At 31.7% G+C, this 18588-nt stretch overlaps 1 protein-coding gene across 1 annotated transcript; it reads right to left on the bottom strand.

Annotated features, from left to right (window-relative positions):
* Window positions 1-159: 159 nt before the first annotated feature.
* Window positions 160-15002, bottom strand: LOC127701881 (vacuolar protein sorting-associated protein 4B-like). The gene is made up of 5 exons (XM_052205853.1): window positions 14948-15002; window positions 6446-6550; window positions 5338-5446; window positions 4468-4650; window positions 160-287 (listed from the first exon to the last, which is right to left on the bottom strand). Exons 2-5 carry the CDS (start codon window positions 6509-6511, stop codon window positions 160-162), a joined length of 486 nt encoding a protein of 161 aa, XP_052061813.1. The 5' UTR covers window positions 6512-6550; window positions 14948-15002.
* Between the last annotated feature and the right edge of the window lie 3586 nt (window positions 15003-18588).

The raw sequence follows: 18588 nt of genomic DNA, 5'->3' as shown, positions 1-18588 counted from the left end.
CCTAAAAGTTTCTTTATGAATTATTGGAGAAATTATTCTATATTTCTGATTAATGCTGCATGATTTTAGTATATATATTTGTGATTGAATGCCATATCATTTTCAAACAAAATTTATATTTAAATACATTGTAGATAATCCAAGAATAAATTTTAGTTTCTATTCAAACCTTGAAAGCTGAGGGAACTTGATTGGCATAATTATACTTTCTTTAAGCTGATCTTTAACATCCTGACAACCACATACATCTTCCAAAGTTATATCAGGGGTCTCAGACTCACTCATATCTGAAATACAATGTGCATTTCCTTTTAGTAATATTTAAATGAAAGCTAAGACAACCTTTGAAGAAAGACTCATGTGGGACAGATGTTACAAAGATATACAGATTCATTATTATTCGATGGATACCAATTTTTGTTCATTTTGAGGGAATAGGACAACCATGAATTTGAATGTTCAACATAGTACAGTGTACCATTTTTCTATAGGCTTGTATTCAGACTTTGGCAAAACCATGAAATCAAATATCCACAAAAATACAATTTTTCCTCATTCCACTTAAATTGGTATCCACAACAACAAACGAATCAACAGTATGTCCTAAGAAACATACTCATTTCTAAAAAATTAAACCTTTAAATAAACCTTAATAAAATTCCTACATTATTACATACAGTTTAAGTGTGATTTGTCTAGTAAAAAAAAATTGTCAACAACCAAAGACAATTAAGGATGTAGTCAGGTGAAATTAAAAAATCTGGAATTTAAAATTGATACTATAAGTAAGAAGAGCATTAGTTAAGGAACAAAAAAAGCTAAAAATATTGATAGGTTATGGAACTCCTTTTCAAGATTTTTAATTTTTAAAAATGGCGGGAAAAGACTGACTCAGACTTTTACCTTATATTTGCATTGGCATTATTTGGGTCTCAAATCGTGAGAAAAGAAATCTAGAATCTGCTTAAATTTTGGTAAATAACCTTTATGAGTTATTAAAGTCTGATATGAAAAGAATAAAATGCTTCGCCAAGTGCAGCCTGATACGACCACAGAGGTCGAACCCTGAACAGTTGGGGCAAGTTTGGACACAATATTCAAGCTTGATACTGTCAGAATTTGGATTGTGATAAAATTTTTGACATAATATAGATTTTTTACATAATATAGGATTCAGACACAAAATAAATGTGGTCAAAGATCTTAAAAATTTGAAATGGGACATTTAATTTACCTTGTATGGTCTGATATCCAAAATCTAACAACATGGTTAGATTCAGCATATAAAAAAACACCAAAAATTCAATTTTAGTTGAAATCAAACAAAAAAGTTTAATTTTGTAACCTTCAAACCTTAATATGAACTAATTTGAAAACAGGGCCCAAAATAAAAAATCTAAATGCACAATAAGATTCAGCATATCATAGAGCCGCAATAATTCAGTTTTTGATGAAATCAAACAAAGTTTAATTTTGGACCCTTTGGACCTCAATGTAGACCAATTTAAAAATGGGGCCCAATATCCAAAATAGTAATACAAGGTTAGAACCCCTAAAATTAAAGACTTTAAATTAATCCCATTGAAATTGGTTTAAAGATTTGTATTTATTTTCAATTGAAGATTTCTTGCTATTGCGCAATACTGTGCTGTTGCACAATATTTAGTTAATCTGTTATATATTATAAGTTATATGGTTCGCTACTGACCCCCTACGGATCCATAGAGGGTTAGTAAAATCCATAGGGGATGAGGCAGAAGGCCAAATCTCCTATGTATTTTACTCACCCTCTATGGTTTGTAGGGGGTCTGTAGTGAACCGTATAACAAATTTATCGCACACGGGACTTTTCATGCAGCGTTTTGTAGAAAAAGAAACAATGAAAAACAACGAAAATCAATAGATGACGTCACCATTAACAGTAGACGTGACGTCATGAACCCCCTATGAAATTTACTAACCCCCTACGGATCCATAGGGGGTCACCACGTGACGGCTTTAAACCAATCACAACGTCATAATTTACCCGTGGTGCGATAAAATAATTTCTTATATACTTAGTAGTAAATACAGATAAATTGTATATGTAATACAATCATTGGCAAGCGTTCTGTATCAGCCACCCGTGATGATATCGATATCAGCACGGTTGTAAAGGCTTTATCACACCTTTAATCTGTATGACGTCACGTCATCGATTGCAGTCACTGTTGCAAAGGCTTTATCAAACCCCTAATCTGTATGACGTCATGTCAAACTAATAATCTGTGTGACGTCATTTCAAACCTCCTTATCTGTATGACATCATGTCACATAAAAATCATCTACGTGAGGTATATGTATATAATAAAGTGTATATGATATGGCTTTTTCAATATCACTCACCGTATCAACCCTCAACCAATATAATCCCTCGAGCAGAGCTCTTGGGATTATATTGGTGTCTCGGGTTGATACGGATGTGATATTGAAAAAGCCATATGATATTCTCTATTTACACATCCTGTTTGGCGTGTATCTCCTGCCATATCAGTATTTGTTGCTTTTATATATCAATCAGAAATAATCTATGTAAAAATGGAAAATTTTTGGGAAAAAAAACAAAAAATGATGAAAAAAAATAATCCCCCAGAAAAATTTTTCCCCCCTAAAAATTTTTTTTTACAAAAAATTGAAATTTTGAAAAATCTTGAAGAAAAAAGTATGAACCTCCACCCCAAAAAAAAATTGAAAAAAAAATCCCCCCCCCCCCCCCCAAAAAAAAATTTAAAATTTAAAAAATTTTGAAGAAAAAAAATATGAGCCCCCAAAAAATATTTAAAAAAAAATCCCCCACCCCAAACTTATTGAATCCCCTCCCCCCCCCCCCCCCAATTTTTTTTGAAGATTATTTTCTTTTCAGGAAAAATGTACAATTTCAGAGAGTTTCATAAACTTTATCACAAGTTATTATCTGAAAACAAGAAAAATGCTTGTTTTTGGCCCCTTTTTTTGCCCCTAATTTCTATACATTTGGGGCAATTACCCCCAAACTCAATCCCAGCCTTCCCTTTGTGGTATGGAACCTTGTAGTACAATTTCAGAGACATCCATACACTTTAACACAAGTTATTGTCTGGAAACTAGAAAAATGCTTGTTTTTGGCCCCTTTTTGCCCCTAATTCCTGAACGTTTGGGGCAATTACCCCCAAACTCAATCCCAGCCTTTCCTTTGTGATATGGAACCTTGTGGTACAATTTCAGAGAGATCCATAAACTTACACACAAGTTATTGTCCGGAAACTACAAAAATGTGTGTTTCTGGCCCCTTTTTGGTCCCTAATTCCTAAACTGTTGGTACCATAACCCCCAAAATCAATCCCAACCTTCCTTTTGTGGTATTAAACCTTGTGTTTGAATTTCATAGAATTCCATTCACTTTAATATATACTAAAGTTATTGTCCAGAAACCAAATGTCTTCGGATGACGACGACGACGTGATAGCAATATACAAACGCAAATTTTTGCGGTCGTATAAAAATGTGTGTTATGGGGCAAAATATTTTACCCTGTATCGTAGGAAAAAACCCAAGGTGTCCGAACATCTGACAAAAATTCCTAACCTGACCAAACTACATCCTTAAGTGCTAATAAAAGGATTACAGAAGACAATTTTCCAAATGTGTTTGAACTGTGTACTTTTTTTGCTTTTTGGTGATACACAGAATAGCCACAAAAACTCAAATATAATAAATGCCCTTATCTTAAAAAAATTATTAATCGATTGATTGAAGGTGTTTAACACCACTTTCAGCACTATTTGTAATGTCATGGCGGCCAGTTTTATTGGTGGAGGAAGTTAGTGTGCCCAGGGAGAACCAATGACCTATGGCAGGACAACTGACAATCTTAAGTGAATTAAGATTAGAGTCAAACAAACCTGCAACATAAGGGGTTCCAATTCACAACCTCAGTTATGATAGGCTAGATACTGTAGATGAACTACTAAGATATCTCGGCCATTGAGGCCCCTTATAAAATAAGTAGATTGATTTGCAGGTATGCTGTGAAAATCATATAACAACATTTTGATACCACTAAAATTAATCTGTTTAAGTACCTTCAAATACTAGTGTTTTATACAAACTATTCTCAGTTTGTGACAGCGACTTTCCTGATAGACATTAATATGAACAAATAGCTTTTTCATGTGTATCAATTTGTATTTTATTTAAAAGAATTTTAAAATGTTTGTGTTAATTCAACATAGTATAAAACCTTGACCGAGCAAATGGGTTTTTGTAAAATGCTATCAATATTGTTCGTCATAAACCTCCCTCTAAACTTGAAATAAAGGATGCCAAAGATACACTGAAGAGCAACAAGTGATGGCTAGTGGTAGTGATAATTTATAGAGAGCATTAAAAAATCCAGTTTAAAGAACAAAATAAAAATGTAAATTATAAAGCTCTAAACAGGACAAGTACCATTGACTAATCTTTCTACTCGATGGTCCTCCGATTCTTCACAAGCTACATCTTCATCATTCTCATCATTTTCTCCACCTCCATCTTTCTCTTTCAGTTCTTTCTGCAAGGTCTCAGCCTCAGATAAATAAATGGAACACTGTCGTTTTAATTTATTCTTTACCTCTGCTACCATGGATTCATCTTGCCAAAAAAAAGTATAACACTTGTATGTATAAAGAAACATATGTCCACACATACAATGTAAAAACTATGCAAAATGCTTTACTGCTTGGACCAATAATCCAAAACAAAACAAGTCAGTCCAGCATATATATGTATAGAACACGATGGGATTTAATTTTTTTTTAATTTTCAAATGACTTTAACTTGAGAAACAGTTAGTGATAGACCCCTTGTTTTAACTGTTGAGGGAGGATCTGCTTATGAAAGTATGCAGGGTAAACCCCCTTGCTATGATCCTGGAATCAATTCTGGTGCATATATATGCAAGTATGGCTTTGTCTGTGGTCATTTGATTCCAGTATTTACCCAAAATTAACTATTTAGTAAATAAGGTTTTCTATTCACTTTTTAAGGTTTATAGAACATATCCTTTGTTCCAAAATATTACCAGTAAATTGTGAAAATTTCTTACTGGAAATTCAGTTACAAAAAGGTGTACTTTATTTGTATTTTGCATCAAAGTCATGAATGTCTAATGTTCAATTAAGATGCAATCACACTCCAATAACATTAAGTTGCTAAAACAAAGGGACAGAAATCCTGGTAAGGTGAGTACTAAATACAATGGAATAATTCCTGCAGGAATTTCCAACAGTTTAGCACTGTTTAATTACTTATGAAACTGTACATAGTACATTATGTTACCTTTGATTTCCTGAATCAAATGTTGTATCTCCTTTTTATATAGCTCTAATGCTTCTGCTGTTCTGTTTTCCTCTCTGGCTTTTTTGGCTTTATCAATATTACTCTGACCCTGTTTTAAAACAGATATATACACTGTATAATAATAATTACTTACAAATACAAAGATAACATTTTTTTAAAGACAGACCCAGCTATTTATAATTTTGCTGTATGAAATCTGTTTTGAAGTACAGCAACTACTATTGGAGTGTGGAATAGCAAGATTTCATATCAGCTGGTTAAAAACATTAGAGCTTGCTTTCAAGTTGAGTTTCAACAACCATAATTCTAAGCATTCTTTGTTAAGGTACAAAACTTTTTATTATATTTTTGTTTGTAAAATGTACTGGTTTTATTATCTTATATATAAATTTATAAGATAAGTGCTTTTCCTGAGCTGTTTTTTTTATTGTATAATACATGTACACACATTATATAAGAAGACCTTCACAAATTGGCATTTTCCAAATTATATCATATTATTCAGTATGATACAATATTTCTACACTGGTCAATGACAGTTAAATTTTCAAATTCAAAATGTGAGGATTGACAAGCTTTTTTAATATTTAAAATTTAACAAATGAGAATGGAGAGATTTTGTTTTCTATAAAAAAAAATAATCAACAGGAAAAGTATAAATCAGGTAGAATTAGAAAAAAATGTTTTATAGTTTTTTTCAACAGACCACTGAAATTCTGAATCAGCCTTTTGATTGTAGATTACATGTATGATGTAATTACTCGAAAATGGATTTATCTTTTTACCTATCAACATCCAAAGTTGCTTAGAGGTCAAAATTGATGAAATTAATAGTCAGAGTTCATATATACAATATATATCATATATTTTTAAACAAACATCACGAAAAATAATTTTTTTTCTGCAACTATATATAGGACATGACTGGCATATATGACCGTTTCCGGACCCTTGTATAGAACTCAAATATGACTTTATAATTCCCTTGCTGTTTGAAACAGATTCAGAAAGAGCTGACCTTGGAGAACAGTTCAGCCAATGGTCTTCCTGCTTCCTCACTTTTTTCTGTTTCAATTTGTTCTTTTACCTCTTCACTGTTCTTCAACTCTTTATTCTTATTTTGGTCCTCTGAATCCTTTCTGTCTCCATCCATCTAGTCAATTTCTTGTGTGCATCAGTTAACTTTCAGTCTCTGTCACAAAAAAAATAGTCTGTTTTTCAACCATGATACATTTGTATTTTACAGAAAGAATATTCTTTTTCACATAGATTTTTAATTTATTTATTTATAGCAGTGACTATTACAGTATATTTACAGTACAATACGATTGTTCTAGTCATTAGTGTGATGTCCATTTTTGCTGAACTAGTATACATTTTTTTTTAGGGACCAGCTGAAGCCTGCCTCAGAGTGCATGATTTTCTAACTGTGTTAAAGACCAATTGGTGGCCTTCGGCTGTTTTTTGCTCTCTTTGACACATTCCCCGTTTCCATTCTCAATTTAATATATTTTTTTTTTATTGGCTGCAAGAAGAATCAACTGATTATGTAATGTTTTCAATTTATATAAAAGCAGAGTCTACAAATATAATCATTAGCATCACCCACTATTTTTACACATCAAGGCAACGTTAGGAGTTAACAGCATAGTCAAATAAAACAAAGAATTTATGATCAGTGCTTACAAAATCAACTAGAGGCTCCAAGGAGCCTGTGTCGCTCACCTGATATTTTTGTTTACAATTGATGCATGAAACAATGCAACAATAATACTTTTTTTAAAGGAATCTGTGTGGATCAAAATCTAATCTTTCATTTTATTTTAACTGCTTTCAACCCATTTATCATATAAAAAAATTGAATTTGTCTATGTAGTTTCAGAGGAGAAGATTTTTGTAAAAGATTACAAAAATTTAAGAAAAATTGTTAAAAATTGATTATAAAGGGCAATAACTCCTAAAGGGGTCAATTTACAAATTTGGTCATGTTGACTTAATTGTAGATCTAACTTTGCTGAACATTATTGCTGTTTACAGTTCATCTCTATCTATAATAATATTCAAGATAATAACCTAAAACTGCAAAATTTCCTTAAAATTACTAATTCAGGGGCAGCAACCCAACAACCGGTTGTCTGGTTTGTTTGAAAATTTCTGAGCAGATAGATCTAATCTTGATAAACATTTTTACCCTATGTCAGATTTACTCTAAATGCTTTAGTTTCAGAGATATAAGCCAAAAACTGCATTTTACCCCTATGTTCTATTTTCAGCTATGGTGGCCATTTTGGTTGGCAGGCCAGGTCGTTTGACACATTTTTTAAAACTAAATACCCTAATAATGATTGTGGCCAAGTTTGGTTTAATTTGGCCCAGTAGTTTCAGAGGAGAAAATTTTTGTAAAAGTTAATGGATGACAACGACAACGGACGCCAAAGTGATGAGATAAGCTCACTTTCAGGCCAGGTGAGCTAAAAATGCAAACATGCTGATTTAAAATACTGGGTATTATTAATTAGTCACCAGACGAGACAAGAACACAAATGCAGCAGCAAGAAGACTAATGTAGCTGCAAGAAGATTAATGTAGTGACAAGAAGATTAATGTAGTGACAAGAAGACTTATGTAGTGACAAGAAGCTAATGTTGTGACAAGAAGACTAATGTAGTGTCAAGAAAACTAATGTAGTGTCGAGGAGACTTATGTAGTGATAAGAAGACAATGTAGTGACAAGAAGACTAATGTAGTGTCAAGAAGACTAATGTAGTGTCAAGAAGACTAATGTAGTGACAAGAAGACTAATGTAGCAACAAAAAGACTAATATAGTGACAAGAAGACAATGTAGTGACAAGAAGACTAATGTAGTGTCAAGAAGACAATGTAGTGACAAGAAGACTAATGTAGTGTCAAGAAGACTAATGTAGTGCCAAGAAGAAAAGGTAGTGACAAGAAGGCTTATATAGTGTCAAGAAGACTAATGTAGTAACAAGAAGACTAATGTAGTGTCAAGAAGACTAATGTAGTGACAAGAAGACAATGTAGTGACAAGAAGACTAATGTAGCAACAAAAAGACTAATGTAGTGACAAGAAGACAATGTAGTGACAAGAAGACTAATGTAGCAACAAAAAGACTAATGTAGTGACAAGAAGACAATGTAGTGACAAGAAGACTAATGTAGTGTCAAGAAGACAATGAAGTGACAAGAAGACTAATGTAGTGTCAAGAAGACTAATGTAGTGACAAGAAGACTAATGTAGTGTCAAGAAGACAATGTAGTGACAAGAAGACAATGTAGTGACAAGAAGATTAATGTAGCGTCAAGAAGACTAATGTAGTGTCAAGAAGACTAATGTAGTGACAAGAAGACAATGCTGTGACAAGAAGACTAATGTAGTGTCAAGAAGACTAATGCAGTGACAAGAAGACTAATGTAGCAACAAAAACCCTAATGTAGTGACAAGAAGACAATGTAGTGACAAGAAGACTAATGTAGTGTCAAGAAGAAAATGTAGTGACAAGAAGACTAATGTAGTGTCAAGAAGACTAATGCAGTAACAAGAAGTCTAATGTAGTGTCAAGAAGACTTATGTAGTGACAAGAAGACAATGTAGTGACAAGAAGACTAATGTAGCAACAAAAAGACTAATGTAGTGACAAGAAGACAATGTAGTGACAAGAAGACTAATGTAGCAACAAAAAGACTAATGTAGTGACAAAGAAGACTAATGTAGTGTCAAGAAGAAAATGTAGTGACAAGAAGACTAATATAGTGTCAAGAAGTCTAATGCAGTAACAAGAAGTCTAATGGAGTGTCATGAAGACTAATGTAGTGACAAGAAGACAATGTAGTGACAAGAGGACTAATGTATCAACAAAAAGACTAATGTAGTGACAAGAAGACAATGTAGTGACAAGAAGACTAATGTAGTGTCAAGAAGACTAATGTAGTAACAAGAAGACTTATGTAGTGTCAAGAAGACAATGTAGTGACAAGAAGACTAATGTAGTGTCAAAAGGACAATGTAGTGACAAGAAGACTAATGTAGTGTCAAGAAGACTAATGTAGTGACAAGAAGACTAATGTAGTGACAAGAAAACTAATGTAGCAACAAAAAGACTAATGTAGTGACACGAAGACAATGTAGTGACAAGAAGACTAATGTAGTGTCAAGAAGACAATGTAGTGACAAGAAGACTTATGTAGTGTCAAGAAGACTAATGTAGTGACAAGAAGACTAATGTATTGTCAAGAAGACAATGTAGTGACAAGAAGACAATGTAGTGACAAGAAGACTAATGTCGTGTCAAGAAGATTAAATGAAGTGTCAAGAAGATTAATGTAGTGACAAGAAGACAATGTAGTGACAAGAAGACTAATGTAGTGTCAAGAAGACTAATGTAGTGACAAGAAGACTAATGTAGTGTCAAGAAGACTAATGTAGTGACAAGAAGACAATGTAGTGACAAGAAGACTAATGTAGCAACAAAAAGACTAATGTAGTGACAAGAAGACAATGTAGTGACAAGAAGACTAATCATGTTAATGTAGCAACAAGAAGACTAATGTAGTGACAAAAAGACTAATGTAGCGACAAGAAGACTAATGTAGTGACAAGAAGCGACCAGAAGATTTATTTGGCAAATGCAGACTAATTCAGTCAAGAAAAAAGTTTTAGTATCAATAAATCTAACAATTACCAGGGTACTTATTTCAAATCAATAAATATAATAAAATGCTCCGCTGGGGCGCAGCTTGATACGACCGCAGAGGTTGAACCCTGAACAGTTGGGGCAAGTATGGACACAACATTCAAGCTTGATACAGCACTGAATTTGGATTGTAATTAAATATTTGACACAGCATAGGTTTCTGACACAGAATGAATGTTGTCTAAGGACTTAAAAAATTTTAATTTACCTGTTCAAACCATATCATTATTATTTGCTTTTATATATAAATCAGAAATAACCAATTTAAAATGGAAAATTTTAAAGAAAAAAAAGACCCCCCCCCCAAATTTTTTGAACCCCCTTATGATTCATCACCCCCAAACTCAATCCCAGCCTTCCCTTTGTGATATGGAACCTTGTAGTACAATTTCATAAAGATCCATACACTTACACACAAGTTATTGTCATGAAACTAGAACAATGCTTGTTTTTTGCCCCTTTTTGGCCCCTTATTCCTAACATTTGGAGGTAATTACCCCCAAAATCAATCCCAGCATTCCCTTTGTGATATGGAACCTTGTGGTACAATGTCAGAGAGATCCATACACTAACACACAAGTTATGTCTGGAAGTTACAAAAATGCTAATTTTTGGCCCCTTTTTGGCCCCTTATTCCTTAACTGTTTGTACCATAACCCCCAAAATCAATCCCCACCTTCCTTTTGTGGTATTGAACCTTATGGTAAAATTTCATAGAGATCCATTCACTTAAACTAAAGTTAGAGTGCGAAAACCAATGTGTCTTCCAACGACGACGTCATACCAATAGACGACCGCAAATTTTTTTTTCGGTCGTATAAAAATATGCATTGAAATGTTGTTTTTTTAATATGCTTGTATTTAAGTTATTTCCATTATCATGATTATTTCATTATATTGATAAAGAAGTTTAAAAAAAAAATAGGTTTTTTTTTATTTATTATCAAGAGTATGTGTGGTGCTTTATAACTACATGTATATGATCCTATACATGTATGTTTGACATTTCTATTGTATTATTTATATCCACTACTAAATACTGAAAACATAAACCCATTACTTATTAATAAAAGAAAGTTATGCATTAAGTAAACACCTTGACTCACAAGGAGTTTACACATGGTCCACATTTATCAAAGATTCTACACGAGAAATGAACATTGATACAATGTATACAAAAAAATAGTTTCCTGTAAAAATATGAAAGAACTAAAGATTTCGATTAAGAATATTTCAACCAAAATTTATTCAGAATTACTGGAAAATAAACTAACCAGTTTAAACAAACATAACAAACTTTTTCTAAAAGCATTCAAGACAAACTAGACCAAGAATTTTATCTTAGATATCCAAATTTTGAAACTGGCTGTTTATTTACAAAAATTAGAATCAGTGACCATAATTTACTTATAGAAAAGGGCAGATATCTGCATATACCTTGAAACCAAAGAACATGTCTAGCTTGTAAAACCACTTTCTCCTCTTCTGTCAAAATGATAAAATTTTACACATTAAACTTTTTAATGACATTGCAATTGGATATAATCCGATATTTCCAAATCTGTCTGACACTGAAAAACTAGTAGTCCTATATCCTTCAATTACCATGATTACAAACCGGGTGAAAAAAACAGGTTCCTTTATAAAACAGTCTTTAGAGCTGAGGACAGGGAACTCTTAGTTATTTTTGCTTGTATATTATATAATTTAGACAGTCGGGTCATAATCTTAATGACTTTAACCGAGTGATTGAACAGAACATTCATGACATTCACTGGAGTGATGCCCAGCAACAGGTACAGGAAAGCTTTTGGATAAAGGAATTAAATGTACATCATCTAAATGGCATCAATAAGAAATACTAGCAGTTTTATTATACACTCATTTTTGGATGTATATATTCACAGTCACGTCTATTGAGTATTGAGTTTTGTTTTATATTATCATGATTATGATGTTCAAGATTTGGGATTAAATCAATAGACCAAAACTTACCTGTATTATTGAGCTATTTTACACATACAATTAGTATTGTTAAAATTATTGACACTGAAGAAGGCTATTTGTTTAGCCAAATTATTTGTCAACACGTTTTTATAACATCATCCTTGTATATTACCATCTTATATTAGTACTGTTGCAGTCTTCACGCTGAACCACAGGCCCAGCAGCCCAGGCTTGTAAAATTGCTCTCGGGCCTGTAAAAATCATATTTACAGGCCAACAGAATCTTACAAAATTTTCCAAAAATTGAGCTCCGGGCCTGTAGATTTTAAAGTTCATCGTGAAGACTGCGTTGTGCAAATCTTTATACTAATATATTTTTTCCTTATCTGCGCAGTATCGTCTATTCTAGATGATCCAGTATATAATAAATTTGCTGGTTGGTCCTTTATATAGACTTCTCTCTATATATATATATATATATATATATATATATATAAACGCCTAAAAAGTGTACAAAATAACACCAATACATGTATAACAAAATAAACTGCTTCGCTGAGCGCAGCTGGATATGCCAGAAGAGGTCCAACCCTGAACAGTTGGGGCAAAAATGGACACAATATTCAAGCTTGATCCAGGTCTCAATTTGGATTGTAATTAAATATTTGACATATTATAGGTTTCTGAACAAATGTAGCCAAAGAACTTGAAATTGGTTATATGAATTGAATTTATATTCAATTAAAAATTTCTTGCTGTTGTGCAATACTTGATAAATCTGTTGTCAGGACTATAAACAAATAAAGTTCAATTTCTTCTCAATGTCATATTTGAAATTTATGAAAATCGATAGGGAGATTACATTAATAGCTATAAATAATTCACCAAAGTTTCATGAGAACTGCTGAAAGCATTTCTGAGTTATTGTCCAAAAACTGGAAAATCCCCCCTTTTTAAATGAATAAAACCCCATAACTCGGAAATGTAAAATCTAAAATTTATAAAATTCTAAAGGGAGGTTACATCAACAGATATTAACAATTCACCAAAGTTTCGTGAGAACTGCTGAAAGCATTTTTTAGTTATTGTCCCAAAACTGGAAAATCCCCCTTTTTTTATGAATAAAACCCTGTAACTTGGAAACGTAAAATCTAAAATTTATAAAAATCGAAAGGGAGCTCATGTCAATAGATATAAATAATTCACCAAAATTCCTTGCAAGTTGGTGAAAGCATTCTTGAGTTATTGTCGGGAAACTGGAAAATCTCCCCTTTTTTAATAAATAAAACCCATTAACTCGGAAATGTAAAATCTAAAATTTATAAAATTATAAAGGGAGATTACATCAATAGCTGTAAATAATTCACCAAAGTTTCATGAGAACTGCTGAAAGCATTTTTGAGTTATTGTCCAAAAACTGGAAAATCCCCCCTTTTTTAATGAATAAAACCCCATAACTCGGAAATGTAAAATCTAAAATTTATAAAATTCTAAAGGGAGGTTACATCAACAGATATTAACAATTCACCAAAGTTTCACGAGAACTGCTGAAAGCATTTTTTAGTTATTGTCCCAAAACTGGAAAATCCCCCTTTTTTTATGAATAAAACCCTGTAACTTGGAAACGTAAAATCTAAAATTTATAAAAATCGAAAAGAAGCTCATGTCAATAGATATAAATAATTCACCAAAATTCCTTGCAAGTTGGTGAAAGCATTCTTGAGTTATTGTTGGAAAACTGGAAAATCCCCCCTTTTTTTATTGAATAAAACCCAAAAACTCGGAAACAGTATATCTGAAATTTATAGAAAACGAAAGGGAGCTCACGTCAATAGATATAAACAATTCACCAAAGTTTCATGCATATTGGTTAAAGCTTTTTTGAGTTAATGTCCGACATGTTGATGACGGACGGACGGACAGATGGACAAACGGATGGACAGATGGACAGACGGACGGACAGACAGTCAACGGTATACCATAATACGTCCCGTATACGGGCGTATAAAAAGGAAACATTAAATGTAATTATCTATAAATATTTTCGGATAACAGATATCCTTCATCAGTATGATTATGATGTAAAATGAATCATATCAGATTATGATGTAAAATGAATCATATCAATCTATTCTGATTAAACTATAACAATCTTGAAATTTATACAATAAAACAGTCAAAACCGAAAATCATAGAGACGCTTGTACAATACTAAAATTTCAAAAATGACTTAGATTATGTAGCTATTTACAACAGAGACTGCAAAGATATGCTTCAAATAAGAATAGTAATGTGTGATATGAAATGGTATAATTCTAAAATTTCACAGGTGAAGACAGTTAAGATGTTACAACAACGATAGCGTGGAAATACATTTCCAATAAACAGCACTGTCTGATCTACGCTGGTATAATATTTCAAATTTGACAACAGTATATTTTAATAATTGAAATTAAACAGTTAAATGCAAAGTTACAAATAACAATGAATTCTCAAGTACCTGGTTTATTAGTCCAAATAATTATGATACATGTGACAAATACAAATATATATACATGTGTATATATTTACATTTGGGTTATATTACATATTACTACACAGTCTCAGTGTTTCTATTTCTTTACCTTTGTCAACTCTAAAAATTTTTTTAATTATACCAGTTTAAATTGCTTGGTTCTATTCATTTTGGAGGGATGAACAAGTACGCAGTAACTTTCAATTATTTAACCTTTGCCAAAATTTATTATTATTGTTTTAATCATTATGATTGTTATTTGCAACTTTGCATTTAACTGTTTAATTTCAATTATTAAAATATTTGTGATTTACAAACAATCAAATACGAAAAAAATATATTTAAGACCGAAGTGATCATAATTTATATAAATAAGCTTGACAGATGATACCAAAAACTATAGAAGATTTCTACTTCTTTTAAAAGTTCTTTTTGCTTTTCTCCAACGAAACGACTGTACCCTCGAGGATTGTTGATGAAACGGTTGCGGTCTTTTGTTAAGACCGGGAACCATAAAAGATTTTACTAAAAACCGATTAAAAGTGGAATGAAAAGACCAAATATAAACTACATATAATTATATATATATAGTCATCTTATAGTAGTGTTACGTTAGTAGGAAGGTTCCCATGCTATTTTGCCGGCTTTGGGTAAGCGGAAGCCAATTTTGACAGTAGAAAATATCTAAACAACTGCTTATTATTTCAAAAGCAAATTTTTATCAAATTTAAACATTTTTTTTTATTTTGAAGCTATGTGATTGATTTTGTTTAATGATCTTTAATAGCTTATATAATATTTTTATCAAATTTACATGCATTGAGATTTTTATCTTTTCTGTTTTTTTTTTACAAAATACAGTTAAAAAATCTTAAGAATTGTGTTACAAAAAGGAAAAGGCAGCTATACTTGTTGTTTACATGCCCTACCCCCCCCCCCCCCCCTTTACACCCCAATATATATATATATATATATATATAAAACGAAAACAAACAAACAAACAAACATAGACTATATAGATTATGATATCATGGTTTTAGAAAAGCGACTTTGTATCAATATCGAAATGTTAATACCATTCATGTATTAATTAAGGAACACTTGGTTTTATCAGAGACATATAATATAATATATGTCTCTGGTTTCTGGTTTTATCATGAGCTTTCGTTCTACTGCATCAAGATTTGGACACAATATGTCGAGCTTTCGTTCTACTGCATCAAGATTTGGACACAATATGTCAGTAACCTGGTTCAAATAATTAACAGAAGACCGAGGAATTATTAACTGCCAAAAAACGACGTAAATGTGGACGATAAAAATCTCTTTTTGATAGTTTGGCTAGTATTTTGATTACGAAAGAAAACATATAGATTCAAATACCAGTATAAATATATGATAATGATATCGATGTAAAAGTAATATATTAAAAAGCCAAACAAACTTTATTGAAGGGAATCGTAATATCCATATAGATTTTGTAAAACATATCATAAAAATTTCAATAATTGGACAGTAACTACGATTTAGACAGAAATTCAAAATACGATTTTGTTTCAAGTCTTAATTTGAAAACCGGAATTTTGAAACAATATTTCGATAAAAGCAGTCAGTTTGACCCCAATTTGTCGAAAAATAAGCTAAAAACATCGCTGATGTATTGATTTCCAAGTCAATAATGCAACCTCGTGTAAATCCATATTCATGTGACCTTCAATTAAACCCCTTAGCTAGAGATGGGTTACGCATGTACTAGGTGTGTTCAACTATTGAAAGGAAAATGATTTCAAGATTGAAAGAGAAAAAAGGTTTAACCTTTTCGATGGCTTATTCGATCCACAAAAAAATCATTTTATGCATTTAAAAAAGATGATTAACATATTCTTTTAATATATAACATGCAATCAAACAGACCTAGAAAAATCCAATTGCACTTGCTCGCTATCTATTTTTATTTATATTTATGTTTATATCGTGTTAAAGGGTGAAAGTAAGGTGTTTATATAGCCTGTGGAAGTTTTGTATTTTTTCTTAACAATCTCTCTGTTTGACATGTAAATATTTCCCTTGAATCATAGATGCCATAATGGAAAATAAAGTAGAAAAATAATTAAAAGTAAATATATATATATATAAAACGAAAACAAACAAACAAACAAACATAGACTATATAGATTATGATATCATGGTTTTAGAAAAGCGACTTTGTATCAATATCGAAATAAAGTAGTACGGATATGAACGTAGATAACGAATTTACAGGGGAGGTAATGACGTTGCTAACGTAAAATGTTATTTTTCACGACGTCAAACTGTGACATATCGGGAAAAGATGCATTTTAGACAGATTTTTATCAATTAAACCGATTTAACTTGAAAACATGTTCATGGACCCTTCTTTTTGAAAATGACATTTGGCTAAATTATGCATGAAGATTATTTGTGCCAATTCTTATGAAAAAAAAAACCGATGAAATTTTTTTAAATTCGATAAATATACAGCAAAAAAAGCCATTCTTTGACTAAAATCATGAAAATGTGACAAAATGAATAATGTCCAAAGAATTGTTACATAAATTCAAAGCACACTTATGTAGAGAAGATATTCCAGATGCTTTTACAAAAATCCGCTTGCGGTTATCTTTTGAAACTAAAAAGTTAAGTATGTCTTTCCAAAGGACAGAAATGTCCAAGGAACCGAAATTTCCAGTAAATTTCTAAAATTTCGACCCCATTTATTTCTAAAAGTAGCACATGAAGGTATATTTTTTATTACATATTTGAATTGACTAGGTGAAAAATAGCTTGCATGTAAACTTCCGTCAAAAATACACCGTGGGGTCAAACTGTATCGTATGCCCTTAAACACAAGCTTTGATGAAGTTTTACACCTTTGTAACCGTTCTTTAAGTTATAATTTGTATTACAGTTCAGGTTCTTCTTATGACCGAATTAACGGTATTGAAATATGATAATACAGACGATGATGATAATATTTAATGAAGTATTTCTTTTCTGTCACGTAACATAGCTGTGTACAAATGCAAAACACAACACCCGTCGTCAGGTTATTATATCTTATAATCATGAAACTGGAACTGCCCGGGCAACAATTACGACAACAATGATAAGATCATGACACCGCAGACTAAATTCTTGTTGATATCGTTTTTTATCTATCTGTGCAGCTGTGAAATCCAGTCGTGTACAATTTAAAATCTATAGATATCTACGCATTCAAAGATAAAGCGGCGTCTGTAATTTCCGATATATATATAAAGGTGTTTTTCTAATAAATAAAGCTGTATGCGTTTAATAAAAATGAGCTTTAGAGCCAAGGAAGCAACATGATATTGTAAAAACAAAAATATGATCTATAGGTCAAATAAAGGTCTTCAATTATAGTCTGTTTTCACAAAATGCTAGACAGTCTATTGATTAAACTATTTAAAAAAAAAATAATTATGGTACTTAAATACGTTGAACGAGGACGACGAGAATCATTGTTACCAAATGCAAATAATGCTTTATAAATGTATGCGCCCAAAGCTAGATTACTCTTATCAGGGGTAAACACATTTTCTTTTCTTTTGTAATATCAAAAACCGTCATGCGCTTTTTTTTTTTCATACACGAATAAACTTGGGCGCATGTTGTCCACTCTGTATCTTCTCCCTTATTTTTTATTATGCATGGCTTGTAAATCTCTTTGGTGTCTTACCATATGATTGGTCATACAATTCATTTGTAATCAGGATTACCGGAAGGGCTAGGCATACGTAGTTACTACAACCACTCAGAATAAATAGAAGATTTGATAAATATAAATAAGATAAATCGGTATTGAATAGTTTTGGTTTATTTGACACTAAAGCTCGCATTACACCTGTTTCTTAGCCTCGTACAAATATACAAATACAGCTGATATTTAAAGACACTTAACAATTATTGTCTATATATCTTGGGTGTTTCAAAGAACCAGTCTTTTTTCCTTGGTGTTATTAATTATATAAAAGATCATAAAATAATTTGGAAACATTGCGATTGACCTCGCG

This window comes from Mytilus californianus, unplaced genomic scaffold (assembly GCF_021869535.1).
Source record: "Mytilus californianus isolate M0D057914Y unplaced genomic scaffold, xbMytCali1.0.p SCAF_5, whole genome shotgun sequence".
Lineage (NCBI taxonomy): Eukaryota > Metazoa > Mollusca > Bivalvia > Mytilida > Mytilidae > Mytilus > Mytilus californianus.
This window is presented reverse-complemented; position numbering and strand designations above follow the sequence as displayed.

What these genes read in the sequence shown, in the direction of transcription:
- LOC127701881 (XM_052205853.1), bottom strand. Translation starts at nt 6,511, where the DNA reads ATGGATGGAGACAGAAAGGATTCAGAGGACCAAAATAAGAATAAAGAG. An exon ending in AGTTGAAGAACAGTGAAGAG is followed by an intron (nt 5,447 to 6,445) that starts GTAAAAGAACAA and finishes GTTTTAAAACAG; the next exon opens with GGTCAGAGTAATATTGATAA. An exon ending in TTTGATTCAGGAAATCAAAG is followed by an intron (nt 4,651 to 5,337) that starts GTAACATAATGT and finishes TTTTTTGGCAAG; the next exon opens with ATGAATCCATGGTAGCAGAG.